This window comes from Mus caroli, chromosome 8 (genome assembly GCF_900094665.2).
Source record: "Mus caroli chromosome 8, CAROLI_EIJ_v1.1, whole genome shotgun sequence".
NCBI lineage: Eukaryota > Metazoa > Chordata > Mammalia > Rodentia > Muridae > Mus > Mus caroli.
Genome location: NC_034577.1, coordinates 61,418,379 through 61,437,370, shown reverse-complemented (window position 1 = coordinate 61,437,370; position 18,992 = coordinate 61,418,379). Strand labels below are relative to the sequence as shown.

General features: G+C 41.6%; 1 protein-coding gene across 3 annotated transcripts in view; it reads right to left on the bottom strand.

The window, feature by feature from the left end:
- Positions 1-880, bottom strand: part of LOC110300666 (zinc finger protein 431-like) — a 21,770-nt gene extending 20,890 nt beyond the window's left edge. For 2 of the 3 annotated variants that reach the window (XM_021170922.2, XM_029480266.1), the window contains exon 1: positions 784-880. In XM_021170922.2, coding sequence (XP_021026581.1) covers positions 784-786 — 3 coding nt within the window. In that variant the 5' untranslated portion in view covers positions 787-880. Of the gene's footprint in view, positions 1-724 lie in introns of all 3 variants that reach the window. The other variant, XM_029480267.1, reaches the window with a different exon arrangement.
- Positions 881-18,992: the final 18,112 nt, after the last annotated feature.

The following is an 18,992-nucleotide window of genomic DNA, read 5'->3' as shown; positions in this document are numbered from 1 at the left end:
CTGAAAGGACCCTGATATAGCTGTCTCTTGTGAGACTACGCCGGGGCCTAGCAAACACATAAGTGGATGCTCACAGTCAGCTATCGGATGGATCACAGGGCCCCCAATGGAGGAGCTAGAGAAAATACCCAAAGAGCTAAAGGGATCTGCAACCCTATAGGTGGAACAACCATATGAACTAACCAGTACCCCGGAGTTCTTGACTCTAGCTGCATATGTATCAAAAGATGGCCTAGTCGGCTATCACTGGAAAGAGAGGCCCATTGGACTTGCAAATTTTATATGCCCCAGTACAGGGGAACATCAGGGCAAAAAAATTGGGAGTGCGTGGGTAGGGGAGTGGGGGGTAGGGTATGGGGGACTTTTGGGATAGCATTGGAAATGTAAATGAGGAAAACACCTAATAAAAAATTTTAAACCTAAAAAAAAATTAAAAATAAATAAATTAACTGCAAATGTTAAATCCGAAAAACAGAAATTCTAGAGATGCTAGATAAACTAAAACGGCAACCTGCCGTACTCTGATGCACAAGAAGCACAGTGATGTTGGCTAAAAGATTTTCTACGCACACACCACGTCCCCAAAGCTCTACACAGACGCTGCCCACAGAGTGAAGCTCTTCAAAGGTCACCACTTTGGTACAGGGAACTACAGGGACCGCATGGGACTTCATACAAATCCCCATCTGGCCACTAGTTCCCATCCAGTCCAAGGATAGCCTACCAAAAGGGATGCCGAGGCTCAGCAGCCCACTTCTCCCAAGACTGCGGCCCCTTGCTCACCATATCGTGGCTTCCAAGCTCGCGTGCACCCCTCACAGATCCTGTTACACGTAAAGAACCGCTTGCATTTTCCCAGCTTCGGAACGGAGCCTGGAGCCTGGCGCCCGGAAGAGCCTGCCTCCCCGATGACGCTCCGACTGCAGGTTCTCATTGGCTGATGAGGCCTGAGTGACAAGAGTCCCTCCTTTGGCGTTGGAGTTTAAGGAAGAGCACAGAACAGTATTTCCTGTTGCAGATATTTGCTTTTCAGGAGTCCTTGCTCTTGACCTGAGGTAGCTTCACTTCTAACTTTCCTTGCGTGGTAGGCACTTTCCCCCTTTTCCTCCTTGACACAAGGTAGCTAGTTTAAACAGCACATTACAAAATGTGGAGTGGAGTATTTCTCCTGTCCCACAAGTGGAAGGGTGCCCACGGTATTAATAATTAAGGAGATTTTAGAAAACAAATGTTGGTTCTGTGGGTTCACAGTGAGTTCAGGTGAACTGCACCTGGCTGGCAAAGGTACACTGGACAATCCTGAGAGAAAACCTGGAACCACATCACAAACACAACGAAATGTGTTTCTCCCACAAAAAGGCTGGATGGTGGATCCATCCCTATAGGAGTTTTCTTTCTGAAATTCAGGTCTATCTCTTGACAAATTAACACTAATGATAAGTGTAGTCTCCACAGTAACTTGAATAATTAGAAAGAAGTGGTTCGAGGAAGAATATTGTTTATGAACACTATGCCTAGCATTTTTCTGAGTTACGGTGAGAAAACACAGCTGTGTTAGTCAAGGTTCTCTAGATAAACAGAAGTGATAAAATGAGCGTCTCTTTCCCTCTCTGTATGTAGAAAGGGGCTTTATTAAAACCGCTCGCAGGCTGGAGTCCAGCTAGACCAACAAGTGCTGTCTAACAATTAAAATTGGAAGAATCCAGTAGTCCATGAGGCTGTGTGTTTAAGCCAGCTTCACTGTATACCACATTTTCAAAGAAGGAGGCGCCGGGCGTGGTGGCGCACGCCTTTAATCCCAGCACTCGGGAGGCAGAGGCAGGCGGATTTCTGAGTTCGAGGCCAGCCTGGTCTACAAAGNAGTTCGAGGCCAGCCTGGTCTACAAAGTGAGTTCCAGGACAGCCAAGGCTATACAGAGAAACCCTGTCTCGAAAAACCAAAAAAAAAAAAAAAAAGAAAAATCAAAGAAGGAGGCTCTAAAGGAATGAACTTGCTAGCCAAAGATAGGGCAGAGAGAGAGAGAGAGAGAGCTTCTTTCTTCAATATTCACTATTTATGTGGACTGTCACCAGAAGGTGTGGCCCTTATCTCCTCAAAAGACCCAGAAGGGTCTTCCTATTTCATAAGTTTTAATTAAGAAAAATCTCTCACAGGTATATGCAACTTTTTGGGTTTTAGTTAATTTGTAGTCAGTTTATCTACCAAGAATAGCCATCATAACAGACAAGACAGAAAAACTTGGAGATATTTCTTACCAGCAGAAAGCACGGAAATCATTTAACAAAAATAAAAAACAAAAGACAGGAAGCATGGGGGTTTTCTTTAGAGTCTGGACACATTCACATAGAGTTCTGCCTGATTTAGTGGTGTTCTTGGCTCAGCATTGGACAGAAACATATACAATTCATTTTAAAAGACAGAAGGAAATGTCTCTGGCATGTTCATCTTGTACCTCAAGGTCATAATTGAAACTCATATGTTAATTGTACCAGGGAGAATAAGACCACTACCACGATTTTGAGACAATTTGAACCACCTAAGAGCTGGCCATCAACTGGATCCTAAGTCCTGTAAAGAAACCAGGCCTGAATCCACTTCTAGTGCCTCTTTTAAGTGGTAAAATCACAAGCTTCTGCCAAGCAGGTTTACAGAAAACAGACAATGAGACAATAAGAAAATACAGGAATAAACAACCAAAGAAACAAAAATGTGGTCACCAGGAGGGTCAGGTATGTTCAGGGTGTTCTCAGAAATATGAAGAGGCCAGGGGTCAGACAGATCAGGCTCCAAGAAAAAGACTTAAATAGAGCAAATCAATAAATGGGGTATTTTGAGCAATACAGCATAATGGCTCCTGCTTTCAAAATGGAGTCAGGTAGGTTCCTCACAAGTAAATGACACTGTGGATGTAGCTTACTTAGGAGCCAATACTACCTGTTAATTATGGCCAATACTACCTATTAATTATGATGTATGCTCTTAAAGGCAGATGTATCAATGCAACATTCTCGCAAACATACAGGAAAAGTCACCTATTAGCACAGTAGATATACTTAGATGAACAGCTATGCTGAGCTATATTCTATGCTCAGAAGAGCATTCTATGCTTTTGCCTCTGAGCAGGCTGGCTCAGAGGAAGGCCACAGCTGCTTCCATGCAGTACCAGAGAGAGTTCATTTTAACTAACCCTGGCGGCTGTCTGTCTCAGGATTGTGACAACACCAAAGATTATGTTGAGTATTTTTCTTCATAAATGAATGGGGAGAGATTTTAGACATTAATTGGTATAAGCACCACTGAAATGGCCGTCAAGGCACTGGAGAGATGGCTCAACGGTCTAGAGAGGTGGCTGCTCTTCTAGAGGATCCAAGTTTAATCCCAAGTATACACTTGTTCTATCCTTCATTTTTATTTTAGTTACATGGCTATCTGCCTAGTTGTGTCTGTACGCAGTACCGGCAGAATCCAGAAGAGGGCGGAAGATACCAACCATTGGAGTCACGGCACATTGTTAGCTACCTGTGTTACTGAAATGGAACCTGGGTCCTCTGGACAGCACTCAGTGCTCTTATCTGCCGAGCCAACTCTCCAAGCCCTCTTCTTTTAATTTAAAGGTTTTTTTGTACGTGTTCTTTGAAATATATTGCATCTCATACACCCTTCCTTGTCCTCCCTCCTTCCCTTCCCAAATTCTTCCTTGTCATACATGAGTAAGAACACTCTTTTTTTTTTTTTTTTTTTTATTTATTTATTACATGTAAGTACACTGTAGCTGTCTTCAGACACACCAGAAGAGGGAGTAAGATCTCGTTACNGATGGTTGTGAGCCACCATGTGGTTGCTGGGATTTGAACTCNGGACCTTCGGAAGAGCAGTCGGGTACTCTTACCCACTGGGCCATCTCACCAGCCCCAAGAACACTCTTAATATATGACTACAACCTGCTGAGTCTTTTGTTGTTGTTGTTGTTTGTTTGTTTGTTTGTTGTTTATTGTGTGTATATAATTTTAGAAGTGATTACATTGCATTAAATGGCCAACTAGGGAGCGTATTCCTGCCTCAGGCAGATTCTCTGACTTGCAGATGAATTGAACTATTTAATGAACAGTGGGAGTCTAACCCCTCTAATGACCTAGGCTGCTTTGGACAGCAAATATGATAAAGATTAGAAACCTAGGGGTGGAAAATACACGAGCAGTTGAGAACACGGCAGATTTTCTGAGGGCACCCAGGTTTCCTTCCCAGCACATTCAGCAGCTCACATCTATATCCCTAACTCCAGATTCAGGGAATCTGAAAAAATCTGTTCACCTCCTAGGCAGGCATAAATTCACCAGGCAGGAATGAGGCAAAGTCACATAAACAGGCAAAACTCCCATATACATGAAATACAAGTGAAATACTTTTTCTTAAAATGAAGAAAAAGAGGAAGGGGTGGGGGGAGACACCTGGCACCATAAAGCTTATTTTTTTCAAGCTTGGTGTGGTTTTGCATTCCTTTAATCCCAGCAAGCAGGACAGAGAGGCAGAAAAACTACTGTAATTTTGAGGAAAGCCTGTGCTATATAGCCAACACTCACTCACACACACACACACACACACACACACAAGGAAAGAAGAACAAAACTAAATAATAGAGGAAAAGGAGCATGGGAGAATTGGGAGAGTGTAAGACCTCTGCTCTAGAGCTACAGTTAAAACACACCCCTTCCTGGGTTCCTCTACTGGGAAGGGGAGACTTTACTGTGTTCTGATCTTCCACAGAACACTTCTGTATCGTCACCTTTCTCTTGCTATGATAAAACTCAACCAGGACCAAGCCAACTTATAAAAGAAAGTATTGGGCTTATAGATCCAGAGTCAGAGACGTTGCTGACATAATAAACACATAACAGCAGGAAGACCTGAGAGCTCACAGTTTGAACCTTAAGTATAAGGTAGAAAATACACTGGGCATGGCCAGAGGCATTCATAGCCAATAAGCCCAGCCCCATGATACACCTCCTTCAAAAAGGCCACACCTCTAATCCTTCCCTAAGAGTTCCACCAACTGGAAAATAAGGATTCAAACATATAAGGCTATGGAAGCCATTTTTATTTAATCAACACATCTTTCTTCAACTCTTAGATAGTGACAGTGATTTTGTAGCTGACCAAATTCTACCATAATCTTAAATGAGACTGTTATGTTTCCAACATACAATGCCACGGGATATGAACCATACGTTCTATCTTCCAATGCTCTATTTTTGTGATGTTGTATATAATAGTCTTACATTTAATCTTCAAAGCAAAGTTTCAGCATCATATCTATAGCCAGCCTGCACTCCTGAAGTGTGGTCCAACTTGTAAACCATTGCTTGTCTTAGTTGTAACTTCTATTTAGGACTCCGAAGGGAAACCACGGGTATCACACCCTGTCTTATTGCTACATGTCCTGGGAAAATTGTTTTTCCAAAGTGAAAATTTCAAGGTAATGTCAGACAATTATAACTTTGGTAGATTTGGGGTATACCTATCAACAGTGATTGCTACATAGGTTTATTTAGAAAAGAAACAATGTTACCAATTAAGGCAGATGTCAGAGTTTCCATTACAGAAAGAGAATTCTTTTACCTTTAATCTCAAGTCATCTCTCTCAACTATACAAATTAAATTTTAACCAGCACAGTACTAAATTCTCCTGTGCCATATTCCAAGAGACAGTGTATGCTTTGCTAGGAAAAGAGGCGGCTCCAAAGAACAGAAGTGCCACGTTTACCTCCCATTCCCAAATGACTTCTGAGTGTGTGTGTGTGTGTGTGTGTGTGTGTGTGTCTGCAGGTACCAGACATGCATGCGGTGCATAGACATACATGCAGCCAAAACACACATACACATATAAAATAAATTAGGAAAAAAAACTGGAAAAAAAATTAGTTGTACTGGAGTTTAGTACAACCAGTCAGTGCATCAGAAAATGGTTATGATGTTGTGATGAGAATATAAAGAAAATTTCCCCATAAGTCAAGGTCGTGGGAATTGGCTTGATTTGCAGGAGACATATGAGATTAGTGTTTCTGCAGAGTGAGTAATGGGAGATTGTGCTGACATGTCAGGTACACTGGGGTGAGACCTAGTTTGTGGTTGTCCAGCCGTAAACACTGCCAATTGCTATTAACGTTTATGTCTGGTGAGCAGCAGTAGACACTGCCAATTGCTATTAACGTTTATGTCTGGGTAAACGAAGAAGAGAAGCTTTGCTTTATTTTCTTTGTACCCCAAATTAAAAAACAAAAAAACAAAAAAACTTAGGTGTCTTTATTTTAATGGGAAAGATCTCCATTGATAAACAGAATAAGTAGTTATCTGTGTCATATTCTAACCTTAAAAAAAAATCGCTGGGCAGTGGTGGCACACGCCTTTAATCCCAGCACTCTGGAGGCGGAGGCAGGCAGATTTCTGAGTTCGAAGCCAGCCTGGTCTGCAGGGTGAGTTCCAGGACAGTCAGGGCTACACAGAGAAACCCTGCCTTGAAAAACCAAAAAACAAAACAAAACAAAAACAAACAAACAAACAAAAAAGAACATGATCTCCATGATCTCTCAGCACTCAACAGCATTTCCAGCCCTGTTTTCAAAACACCTCCACTATCTGCTCACAAAATTATCTGGAAGCATAGACTCCACAAAAATCACATTAGTCCAAACAGCAGCCACACATCTCTGATATCAACTCCTATTCTAGTTCCATTTTATTTATTTATTCCTGTTTGTTTACTTGTATAAATAGCCTGACCAAATCAACCGTAGGGAGAANGGCTCTGTTTGTGCTGTGATTCCAAGTTATCATTTCAGAGATGTACAGGGAGGAACTCAAGCATTTACTCACATAACACCCACAGTCAAGAACAAACCGGGATGAATGACTGCACGGTGGTGCGGGCCTTTAATCCCAGCTCTCAGAAGGCAGCAGCAGCCCTGAGACNTCTGTGAGTGCAAGACAGGTTGATTTTCTTACTGATATCTAGGCCAGCCTGGCCCTGTCTCAAAACCAAAACCATGCAAAGTAATAACAACAAAAACTATTAAGGACTGTCATTAACCTTAAAATNATCAATGTCTTAAATGTGAGAGGAAGCAGGGCAGTGGTGGCGCACACCTTTAATCCCAGCACTTGGGAAAGAGAGGCAGGTGGATTTTTGAGTTCTGGTCTATGGGAGTGAGTTCCAGGACAGCCAGGACTACACAGAGAAACCCTGTCTTGAAAACAAAAACAAAAACAAAAACAAAAAACCAAAGAAACAAAAAATACAAACCAAAAAGAAAAAAAAAAGTGAGAGGACACTCATAGAGAACAATCTACAGAACAGATGGCAACCTAAGCAGGACTGAAATTCGGGCCCATTTTTGGCCCCTGGGTTTTTTCTATTACAAATGTTACGGAGGACATCTTTTAGGGTGTACACCCATTTTTTGATTGTTGCCCATAACTGATGCTTACTGTTTGCTACAGGGAATTCCTGCAATCTAAACACCATCTAAGTAAGCCAAAATGAAGCTTTTCCGTGTTTATCGGGCCAGAGAGTTAACTCTCTTAGCTCACATTCACTCAAGTCTGATACAAACTCCTGATTCATTTATAGGCTGAGTCTTAAAACTGTATCAACATTCATCCAATCATATGTTAAGGGCCTCTGTTGTTCTCCAACCTTAGTTCTGTCCTGCTGGAGACAACAAGATTGTTCGGTCAAACATAGGAGCTTTCTTTATTTGGGATCTTAAATTTCTAAGATCAATGCATTTTTTAAAAACCATTCCTCTAGAATCTACCAATCCTACTAGTAATCAGCTTGTATCTTTAATCTATGAGGCTTTTTTATTAGATTGGATAACAAGATTTCTATGATTCCATTGACTCTCACAGGTATAAATGAACATCAAATACACACTTTTCCAGAAACATTTACACAGTTCACAGAACACTACCAAGAGACTCTTTAGAGATGCTAAGAGTCATTCAGTTGGCACATCAGTTGTAGGCATGGTCAAACACATCAGAAACTCGTCCGGAAGCCAAGGATGGCCGGTAAGTAAGAATACTCGATGATGTCATGAGGACGTGTATTTGAACAAGACTATGTGTCAGTACATCACAAGTGCCTGTAGCTCCACCTCCAGTTATTTGGTTTTCTCTTTGGGGTTTTCCAAACATCCATCTTCACACACAGGTGCCTCCTCACAGCCACACAGAAACAGCAGGGGGAGGGGAGAGAGAAAAACACACATTAAAGCAATGCAGAGAAGAATTTCATTCTAGAACATGGACTGAAATCTCTGAAACTATGGCCAAAATCAATTCACCTTTAGTTATTTAGATCGCCTATTTCCCCCCGCCCCCCAGAGGTAATACAGCTGTGAAGGTTCGTGGGAAGACTAGATAGAGTACCCAAAAATCATCGTATTTTATTTAACTGAAACTGAAAACATAAATTGTCACCGGCAACTATTATGCAAGTGAAATACATCACACTAAATCTTAGCAGACACCACAAAGCAATGATCAGATTAACTTACATTCATGAACATGGCCAGAGAAAAGTTTTCAAACTTTGACATAAGTCTTTAGACTAAGCTATCATTTAATCACAGATGAAAGTATAACATCAAACTTAGTAACTGTCATTGTTTTGGTAAACAGTGACAATTATTGGAACATTTTAAGGTATTAATCTCAAACTGTAATGTATCATATTTTTCCACTTAATATTTTGTCTATTTTCTGTGGCGTGTTAATTCCTTCTATTTAAAAATATATATATATATATTGTGGCTGGAGAGATGGCTCAGTGGTTAAGAGCACTGACTGCTCTTCTAGAGATTTTAAGTTCAATTCCCAGCAACCACGTAGTGGCTCACAACCATCTTTAATGGGATCTGATGCCCTCTTCTGGTGTGTCTGAAGACAGTGACAAAATTCTCACATACATAAAATAAACAAATCTAAAAAGAATCTGTGTGCTTGTGTGCCGTGTGTGCATGTAGAAATCAGAGAACAGCTCACGCATCTCTGTTTTCTCTTTCCTCTACCCAAGTTCTAGAAGTCAAATGCAAGTTCTCAAGCTTGGTAGGTAGCATCCTGAGTTATTAAATGACTTTGGTGCCCTTACTTGGGTTTCAAATATGTTTCCTTGAATGTTGGTGTGTGAATCTTCATATGCCATAGGCCAAGTGTAGAAATCAGAGAATAATGTGTGGGAGTCATGTGGGTCTCTCAGGAACTAAATTCAAGTCATGAGGCTTAGCACCAGCCACCTTTTACCCTCTGTGCCATCTCTCAGGCACACATTGCACTTCTGAGATTCTGTTTACCAGAGTGTCAAAACCACAAGTGTTATATTTAATCTTCAAAATAAGGTAGCGCACATAAATGGGAGAGTATGACTATCATTTTAGCTTTAACTAAGATTTATTATTCAAATTGCCTGTGATCTTATATCCTTGCATAATGATACTGTTTGTGATTTTAAAAGGAGATATAGCTTTTACTGATGGAATAATACTAGAGATGCTATTTGGATGCCAATGGGAAAAGCTGAAAGCGAGAAAACTGCCTATCCTGTACAATTCTCGGAACATGAGCTTGATAGTCAGAGCCTCTGTAAAGAGAACATTCCGCACACTTCTCCAGTCTCTATACATCTGCCTTTGTCTATGTGCCTATAATCACACCACACACACAAACTGCAGAGGAATTTGATTTTAAAACAGTAGCCTCAGAGTACTTAGGTTTTCTGGAACCTCAGAACAATTCTCCTACGGGTACTTTCACATGAAGTACCCATATGAAAAACTATTGATGATACAGACCTCAAAGCAGTGTTCTCCATCACCAGATGCTAGTGAACATGTGCTTTCACCCACAAAGATGATCCAGGTTGACAAAGTCTATCTGACCCAAGTTTTCATTCTCACCTCTTCATGGCTTACGTCCCTGCCTGGATACCTGCAGGGTCTCTGTCAGATTGGTTAGATGGTCAGGGACTTGGGTAGAACATGACTGGCAAACTGATGAGAAAGACATCTGAGAAAGTATGTGAACAGATCTCTTCAAGTGAGCCAAATGCATATGTATAGTTATAGATAAAGGTGAGTGTGTGTGTGTGTATAGACATATATATGTATATAGAGAGATATGTATATATAGGTATATACATACACATATATGTATGTATTCTGTGTGTGTGTGTGTATATATATGTATATGTATGAATATATATATGTATATATATATTGAATATATATATGTATATAGAGAGATATGTATATATAGGTATATACATACACATATATGTATGTATTCTGTGTGTATATATATATGTATATGTATGAATATATATATGTATATATATGAATATATATGTATAATATATTCTATATATATTATACATATATATTATATATTCTATAAGTCCTGTTGCTATAGAGAATCCTGACAACTACACATACCATTAAGTACACATACATACATGAGTTTTTGTTTGTTTGGTTTTGGTTTTCGAGACAGGGTTTCTCTGTGTAGCCCTGGCTGTCCTGGAACTCACTCTGGAGACCAGGCTGGCCTCGAACTCAGAAATCCACCTGCCTCTGCTGCCCAAGTGCTGGGATTAAAGGCCTGCACCACTATTGCCTGGCTTATACATGAGATTTTTAATATATATTTAAATATATATTTATACACATAAAAATTTGAATCATTGTTATTATAAATACCTAGAATGCACATCTATATTACCCTTTACCATAGTGAGTGACAGTTTTAAAGGATTTCTCAGATCAAGAAGAAGTCATTGCCCAACTGGATATACATCAAGAACACATAGAATAGTTGCTGAAACACGGATGGGCAGGTGCCCAGGGCAAGGCTGCTGCCTGAGACTCTGCATTTGGGACAAACTCCCATTACTTTGAAAACCACTGAATAGCTTGATGGCACAAATCAGTAATCTCAGACCTTGAAAGACAGAGGCAGGAGAATCAAGAGTTCAAAGGCTAATAGTAAATTTGAGGCCAGTCGGGACCCTGTGAAAATTTTTCTCTTAAAAAAATATTCAAAATACTCAAATAAATAATTTTAACAAGACATTAATTGCTGCCTCAAACATTGACCATACAGAAGGTAACTTGTAGGGTCAGTTCTCTCCTGCAACCATGTGGGTTCCAAGAACAGGACTTACAGTTGTGCTGACTTGTCAACAAGCACATTTATGAATTGAACCATTCTCTGGCCTTCAAGCAGACATTTCTATTCCTGTATTATACAGTAGTTCCTCCCTTACCCATTTCCATTTTCAATAGTTTTCTTTACCCACAGTCAACTCTAATCCAAAAATAAATTAAGTGAAAACTTCCAGAAATAAATAATTCATAATTATCAAATTGTACCTGATTACCAAGATGAAATTTCATTGCATCCTGACCAGAAGATAATTCATCTCTTGTAAATAGGAAACACAGCATATTCGTGCTATATGTTCTTCTCACTAGTTATTTGGTAGCCATCTTGGTTATCAGATAGACTGCTGTGATGTCATAGTAGTTGTGTTTCAGAAAACCCGTGTATCAGCCTTAACATTGTATCAGAACATCATCCTCACACACCCTACTTCATCCCATTATACGACAGAGGCATTACACTTTTTCAAATTCTGACAAGAAAAATGACAGTACAATACGGGAAGATATTGGGACAGGGATGAGGCTAAGCCAATAGATGTTTGTTCTGGATGCTTGCCGTGGGGTGGGTCCATCCCCAATACTGCATAAAACTGGGCTTGGTGGTATACACACACTACAATTCCAGTGCTTGGGAAATGAAGGTAGGAAGATAAAAAGCTCAACGTTACATGGTTTTATGGTGAGTTCAAAGCCAGCCTGGGTCACATGAGACTGTCTTGGGAGGGAGGGAGGGAGACTAAAGTCACATAACTATTAGTATAGTATATTTTTATAATTGCCATGTTTAATCATTAGTTATTGTCGACTTCTTTCTGTGTAAAATTTGTAAATTAAACTTTATCATAGGTATATGCAAATAGGAATACATTGTATGTAAAATGTATACAGCATACATATATGTAGCTTCAGACATCCACTGGGGATCTTGGAACCCATCCTCTATGGATAAGGGCTAATATTGTGCTTTAATGTCATATTTAGAGATCTTCATTTGCCCTCCTGTGGGGCAGTGGACCATGAGAGGAAGCCTGGTAAGGTCAAGCTAGGGCTTGAAGCCCTGGAGACCCAGAAGTGATGGTAGGAGCTTCGCCTGCTCCTGATTCCAGGGCCCTGGGAAGAACACCTGTGGGTGTTCCAGGGTCTGGGAAGAGAGCACTCTCTCAACGCTAACCAGCCGCCTACTGGCTCAGCTCAGCTAGGCTCTGTGCAGCCAGTTCATTGTCTCAGAGCAGCGGTGGGGGTACTCAGACCAACACCCTCCTGATAGTAAAGCATTTTGTAATGACTCTAGCTAAACTTAGACTACAAAACCCAGTACCAGTCTGAATGCCTGACCACAGGATCATGGAATCATTTTAGACATGTTCACCCTCTGTGGCCATCAGTGCCCTCACACCAGGCCATCACCCAAAAAAGCTCCTACCATAACACTTTCACCACCACAATAGACTTGACCAGCTAAAACCATCTGCCAAGATGGGTATTTCCTTCCTAAAACCAACTTTGCCAGACTTTTTTGTCCTGACAACATAAAAAGTAACTAACGCACAGATCTTAATAGCACAGCATGAGGGCAGGATGTGGTGAGATTTGTCGGGAATCCCAACATTTTAGAAGTAAGAGACAGAAGGATCAACGCAACTTGGAGGACAACCCGATCTACACAGCGAGTTCCAAGCCAGCCAGGATTCCAAGGTGGAATTCTGTCTCGAAACCGACAATCCCACAAATAAATGTGGAAACCTGACATGATGTAGGTACCAAAGCACCGAGGTGCCTAGTTACAAGGACACAGATTCCGTGCCTTCTCTGACACCATCTTGGGATATCCATGAATCCTGTACAGCAGCTTATTTCTCTCCCCTTGACCAATACATTCACCACACCTTATTTTGTTCAGTATCTTCATAACTGACTAGATTGAGTGTGGGTGTCCCAGGAAGACACAGGCAAATGGATTCACCGTGTTCACTAACTCTGCTTGAAGCACCCAGCACACTACCGAGCAATAGGTGAACGAATGAAGAAACCACATCAGTCAGTGGCAATGATGCACAGGGGAAGTGTAAGTCTGACAAGGAGAAACCTCACTCAGACTGGATTGACTGTGCCTTTGACATATGTACAAGAAGGAGTAGGATTATCAGGATCGTGCAAGTGAACAGAAGAGCAAACACTTGGAATAGACTTGAGCTCACCCACCAGTGCATAGTAGGCCCATCCTTCAGGACTGCATCCACCTATTGCATCATTTCTCAGCTCCACTGCTTCTTCATTCATAAACCACTGAATGTACATTGTAACAATTAATTTCATGATACCTGCCTCCTTTTCACCCCTCTCTCCTCTTCTTTTCTCTTTTCTCTTTTCTCTTCTCTCCTCTTCTCTGTCTCTGTCTCTCTGTCTCTGTCTCTGTCTCTGTCTCTCTCTCTCCTCAAACATGCTAGGCAGGTACTCTACCACAGACCTATAGCCCTGTCCCATTTTATACACTTTATATTGAGACAGAGTCTTGCTAAGTTACCCAGGTTGACCTTGAACTTTCAATCATTTTACTTTAGGCTCCCAGATACCTGGTATTACAGCCTTATACCAGCAGACCCTTCAGGGGTTTTGTTTTCATCTGCCTGAACTGCTGAGACTGTAGACATGCTGAAAATAGAATGATTTGTCTCAGAGAGCAGGGAGTTATTTGTTAATATAAATCATCCTGACAAGCTGATAACTACCTGCTGTGTGTGAGGTGCTGAGAACATTTGCATTGATGGCATTGGCCAGGATGACATGTCACTATATCAATTTCTAGGACACTGTGTGTTTCAGTTTGAGTGTCAAAAACTGGAGTACAAAGTGTGCGGGTGCGGGTGCGGGTGTGTGTGTGATTTCTGCCTTGCTCTGTGGCTTGTAAGGTAAGCAACAAAACCTCACCATTTTTGTAAAATTTGTTTCCTCCATTTTCTCCTCTGCTAAGAGGGAACGACAAGAGTGGGAAGTGGGTGTGTGGGATTCAAGTGAGAGAATTTTTGAATTTTGAATTTCGAAAGTGCAGAATGCACTATAAAGTACTAAGCCTCTGCTCTTGACGTGAAGACGGAAATCCAGAAGGATCCAACTCCCAATGGCCGTGCCAATATTCTGTCAGCCTGAAACAAAAGTCTCTTCTCACCCCAGAGACACCTTAGAGATAGTTTGTATGTGTCTCGCTCTTTCCCTGCTCAGTGATAATAAGGCTGTTAACTTGTTGGGGATTTTTGGGTTTTGATTGTTTGTTTTTTTCAGAGGTAATGATTCCCCTTGCTACACAATGTGAAGTAGGAGTTGATGAGAAGTTAATATATAATGCCTATCCTTCCCTCCTGAGTACAATCCAGTTAAATTATCCTTTTACGTACAGTCATTTTGTTTTCCAGTTTTAAGTTTTAAAATAGCATATTTTCCCCCAATTTCTTTCAAGGCGTTGAGAATGGTGCCTGATATTGTGGGAGTTTAATGCAAATCACACTGAAGTTGGTTGTGTAACAAGATAACAAGAGTACTGCCAAACAGGTGGGCCTTTATCAAAGACAGCCTGAGATACCCAAAGGTCTAAATTATCTTATATTTGCAGCCTGTGGGTTCGTTCAATCTTTTGTCACACTCGTGCAGGCCAAATGTGAACAAGAAATGTATTGAATTATCCCCATCTTATTGAGAGAAAAATGAAGATTAAAAAAGTGCCTCCACAAAGCCCCTTGGCCAGCGTTTGTCCTGAGTGTCCAGGTTTCAGTTCCTATCAGTAGAGCACACTTGTTCCTGAGTCAACAGACCACATTACATGATTCTGCTTCTGCCGAGGTATTTCTCTGTTCACAACACCAGAGGTTTCTCTCAACTGCTGGCTAGAACTGCCTAGAAGGATGGGTTCTAAGACCTGGATGAGGAGTATCTTTGAAAACAATCAATTAGAATTCTCTAGTAAGAATCCTGTGTTCTTGCAAATACCTGAGCCAGAATCTTGTAAGAAACTCTAATAAAATGCAATGGACCACAAAAGGAAAAGAAAGGAAAACAGAAAGCTGGGAACATAAAGGGGATCAGGTGTCGGAGGGAACAAGAGAGGATAATTGCAGTGCCTATGGTGAAATACATTGTATGCATGAAACCCATCATCATGTATAATTAATATATGTTAATTTAAAAAAAAGGCTCAGAGAGTTTATTGTGGTAGCACAGTGCTCTAATCTCAGTACCGAAGAGACTCAGATAGATGCAAGTTCAAGCCTAGCCAGGACTACATAGTGAGAACTTGTCTCAATACAACAAAGGAGAAAGATTAAAGGAAAGCTGGTCCTTGCAGGTTTTATTTCGTTTTCTTTTTCAGTGTAGCCCTGGCTAGCCTGGAACTCCCTAGGTAGACCAGGCTAGCTGAACTCAGAGATCTGCCCCCCATCTGCCTCTGGGGTGTTTGGGATTAAAGAATTACATTGAATACATTGGTTGCATCTGTCATGTGCATACCAGGAACTGCAGGTCACCTCATTTGGTCCTATTGATCACCCAGTGAGATATATAAATGGGGCAGGGCATTCTGTCCACTTACAGACAAATCCTGTGGCATCAGATGGAGCCACACAGCTCAAACTCTGCCCTGTCCACGTGTTCTGACTGGCCTGCAAATGAAACTTAAGCATTGACTGTCAGTCACAGAGAGGTAATTTAAAAATGGATTCTCTCTTTGGATTCTCAGAAATAATAACACAGAGGTCAATGGGGCCTTCTATTCTCTCTCTTCAAGCGGCTAACCCTCCATTGTTAAGAGCAGGCTGATCTACCCAGCTCCTCTTTGAGACAAGGAAGATTCCCTTCCCCCAGATCATACACTTCCATGAGAATCCTAAGGAAGAAAGCTTTGCTTTTAGCTTTTAAATTGTGCTAGAGCCATCCTTCCTCCTGTTCAGCTAGAGAGAAGGATTTTCCCAGGCAAGCTCTTGCACAAGAGCCCCCTCGATTTCCTCCCCTTGCCCCCCCACTCCCCATCCCCCGCCCCCCACCCCGTTCACTTCAACGGGGCGTCAGTCACTTGTCTCCACCACTCCTTTAGCAGCGCCGACAGCCTTCCAGGCTTCTCAGCCAGCATCTTTTCCCTCGGCAAATGGTAGGACCAGTGGCTGGCCAGTCAAAAGCAGGCCTGAGGGAGAGGAAGCCTGAGCCTGACTAGTGAGCGTCATTGACAGCCAGTGGCAGTGGCCCTTAAGTCTCCTTGCCCCTCCCCCATCCCAGAGCCCGAGCGTATAGCAGAGGCGGCACAGGAAACCTCACAACTCAAGTTGAAACAGGACTCTGTGCCTTGCCTTTCAGCAGCAGGGCTTTAAATAGGATTAATGAGGGAGAACATTCTAAACATTAGAAGAGGTTCCAGAACAGGCAGCCAGCTACTTCCTCTCAAGCTGCCATTCTGGATTGGTTCCCTGGTCTGCGTGCGCCCCTCCCCCTTCTAACCCAGGGCCTTTGCACTTGGCAGTCTGCTCAGCTCTGAACCTACCCCTAGGGTTTCAATGACCAGTCCCATGGTCCTCTCAAGTAGCTTCACTGACCACTCTGAAAGTCGGGAAATTTACTCTGGCCACATTAATTTAGAGTAATTCCTTCCTCTGATAAAATTCAAAAGCATCATAAGGAAGTAGGTGAAGTCATCTGGAAGGAGGCCCTGTTAATCTCCGGATCGCTCCCATCTCAATAGGAAGGACTCTACTTTATAGCAGTGTTGTAATTCCATTGCATATTGTTTGTAGTCTCACAGTTTTCATGCATCGAAGCCTGTGAAACTTTATATCCTGATGTTTCTCTGAGAGGTAAGAGACTAGGCCACAGAGCTATGTGGCTAGAGAATGCAAACCTAAGTCTCCCCTCTAGGACTACAGAACCACAAAGTTCCCTTCTTCATTACATCAAGCTGGATCAGGCCATGTCAGAGAAGACAGAAGTTGGAAAGAGCTCTGATGGGAGCAGGCTGACCCGGTGAGCCCCTGATGTGTTCTAAGTGGAGCATCTCAGAAGCTGAGGCAGAGAGATTGCAATTTTGAGGCTAGCTGGGCTACATAGTAAAACTCTTGTCTCCAAAAAGATAAGTATATAAATGTTAGCAAAAACAGTGGTAAAAGATACAAAAAGAAAAGGATTTTCTATCCATTTAGCAAGATAGGTAGGTCTTGTATCAGACTTTAAATATAGCCAAGGATGACCCTGAACTTTAGATCCTCCTGCTTTCTGCCTCCCTAGTGATTGCAGACTCAGCCACTCTATTTAGTTTATTCACTTCTGAGGACTGATTCCAGGGATTGAAGCCAGCTAGGCAAGCACTCCATCAACTCACCTAATCTCCATGGCAACACTATGAGGTAGGTACACAGCCATCCTACTGAAGATGCCAAAAAGCACAGATGCTCAAGTCCCTCATATGAAACAGCACCGTGTTTGTGTATAGCTTAGGCAATCCTTCTATAGTCTTTAAATCCTCACCAGATTACTTACATACACTATACTCACTAATACAATTCCTGAGCAGCGACAAGAAAAATAGAAGTCTGTGTATGTTTAGAATAGACACAGTATTTTTAATAATATCTACCCACAGTTGGTTGGTCCTAAGAATGTAAAACTACAGATCTGAAGTTGTATCTGTCCTCTTACTAAGGAACCTTAAGAAAAAAAAGGAAGTTTAGGCAAAGCATTTGCCTCATACACAAGCATGATAACCTGAGCTCAGATCCCTACGACCTATGTAAAAGTGTAGGTTTGGTGGGGGTTGGAGAGATGGCTCAGTGGTTGGGGGCCCTGACTGCTCTTCCAGAGGTCCTGAGTTCAATTCCCAGCAACCACATGGTGAATCACAAACATCTGTAATGGAATGTGTCTGAAGACAGCTACAATGTACTCATATAAATAATAAATAAATAAATAATTTTTTTTAAAAGGTAGGTTTGGTAGTGCTATTTGTAACTCTAGCATTGGAGGATAGAACCAGAAATATATAGCCTGCCAGTCTGGCTAAATTGGGCAGCTACAGGTTGAATGAGACACCCTGTCTCAAAAAATAAATGTCCACACATGTTCCACTATATTCATAGCAGCCTTATTTATAATAGCCAGAAGCTGGAAAGAACCCAGATGTCCCTCAACAGAAGAATGGATACAGAAAATGTGGTACATTTACACAATGGAGTACTACTCAGGTATTAAAAACAATGGATTTATGAAATTCTTAGACAAATGGATGTATCTGGAGGATATCATTCTTAGTGAGGTAACCCAATCACAAAAGAAGTCATTAGATATGTACTCACTGATAAGTAGATATTAGCCCAGAAACATAAAACACCCAAGATACAATTTGCAAAACACAAGAAAATCAAGAAGAGGGAAGACCAATGGGTGGATACTTCATTCCTCCTTAGAATAGGGAACAAAATACCCATGAAAGGAGTTACAGAGACAAAGTTTGGAGCTAAGACAAAAGGATGGACTATCCAGAGAATACCTCACCCAGGGATTCATCCCATAATCAGCCACCTAAACCCAGACACTATTGCATATGCCAGAAAGATTTTGCTGAAGGGACCATGTTATAGCTGTCTCATATGTGGCTATGCCAGTACCTGGCAAATACAGAAGTGGATGCTCACAGTCATCTATAAGATGGAACACAGGGCCCCCAATGGAGAAGCTAGAGAAAGCACCCAAGGAGCTGAAGGGGTTTGCAACCCTATAGGTGGAACAACAATATGAACTAACCAGTA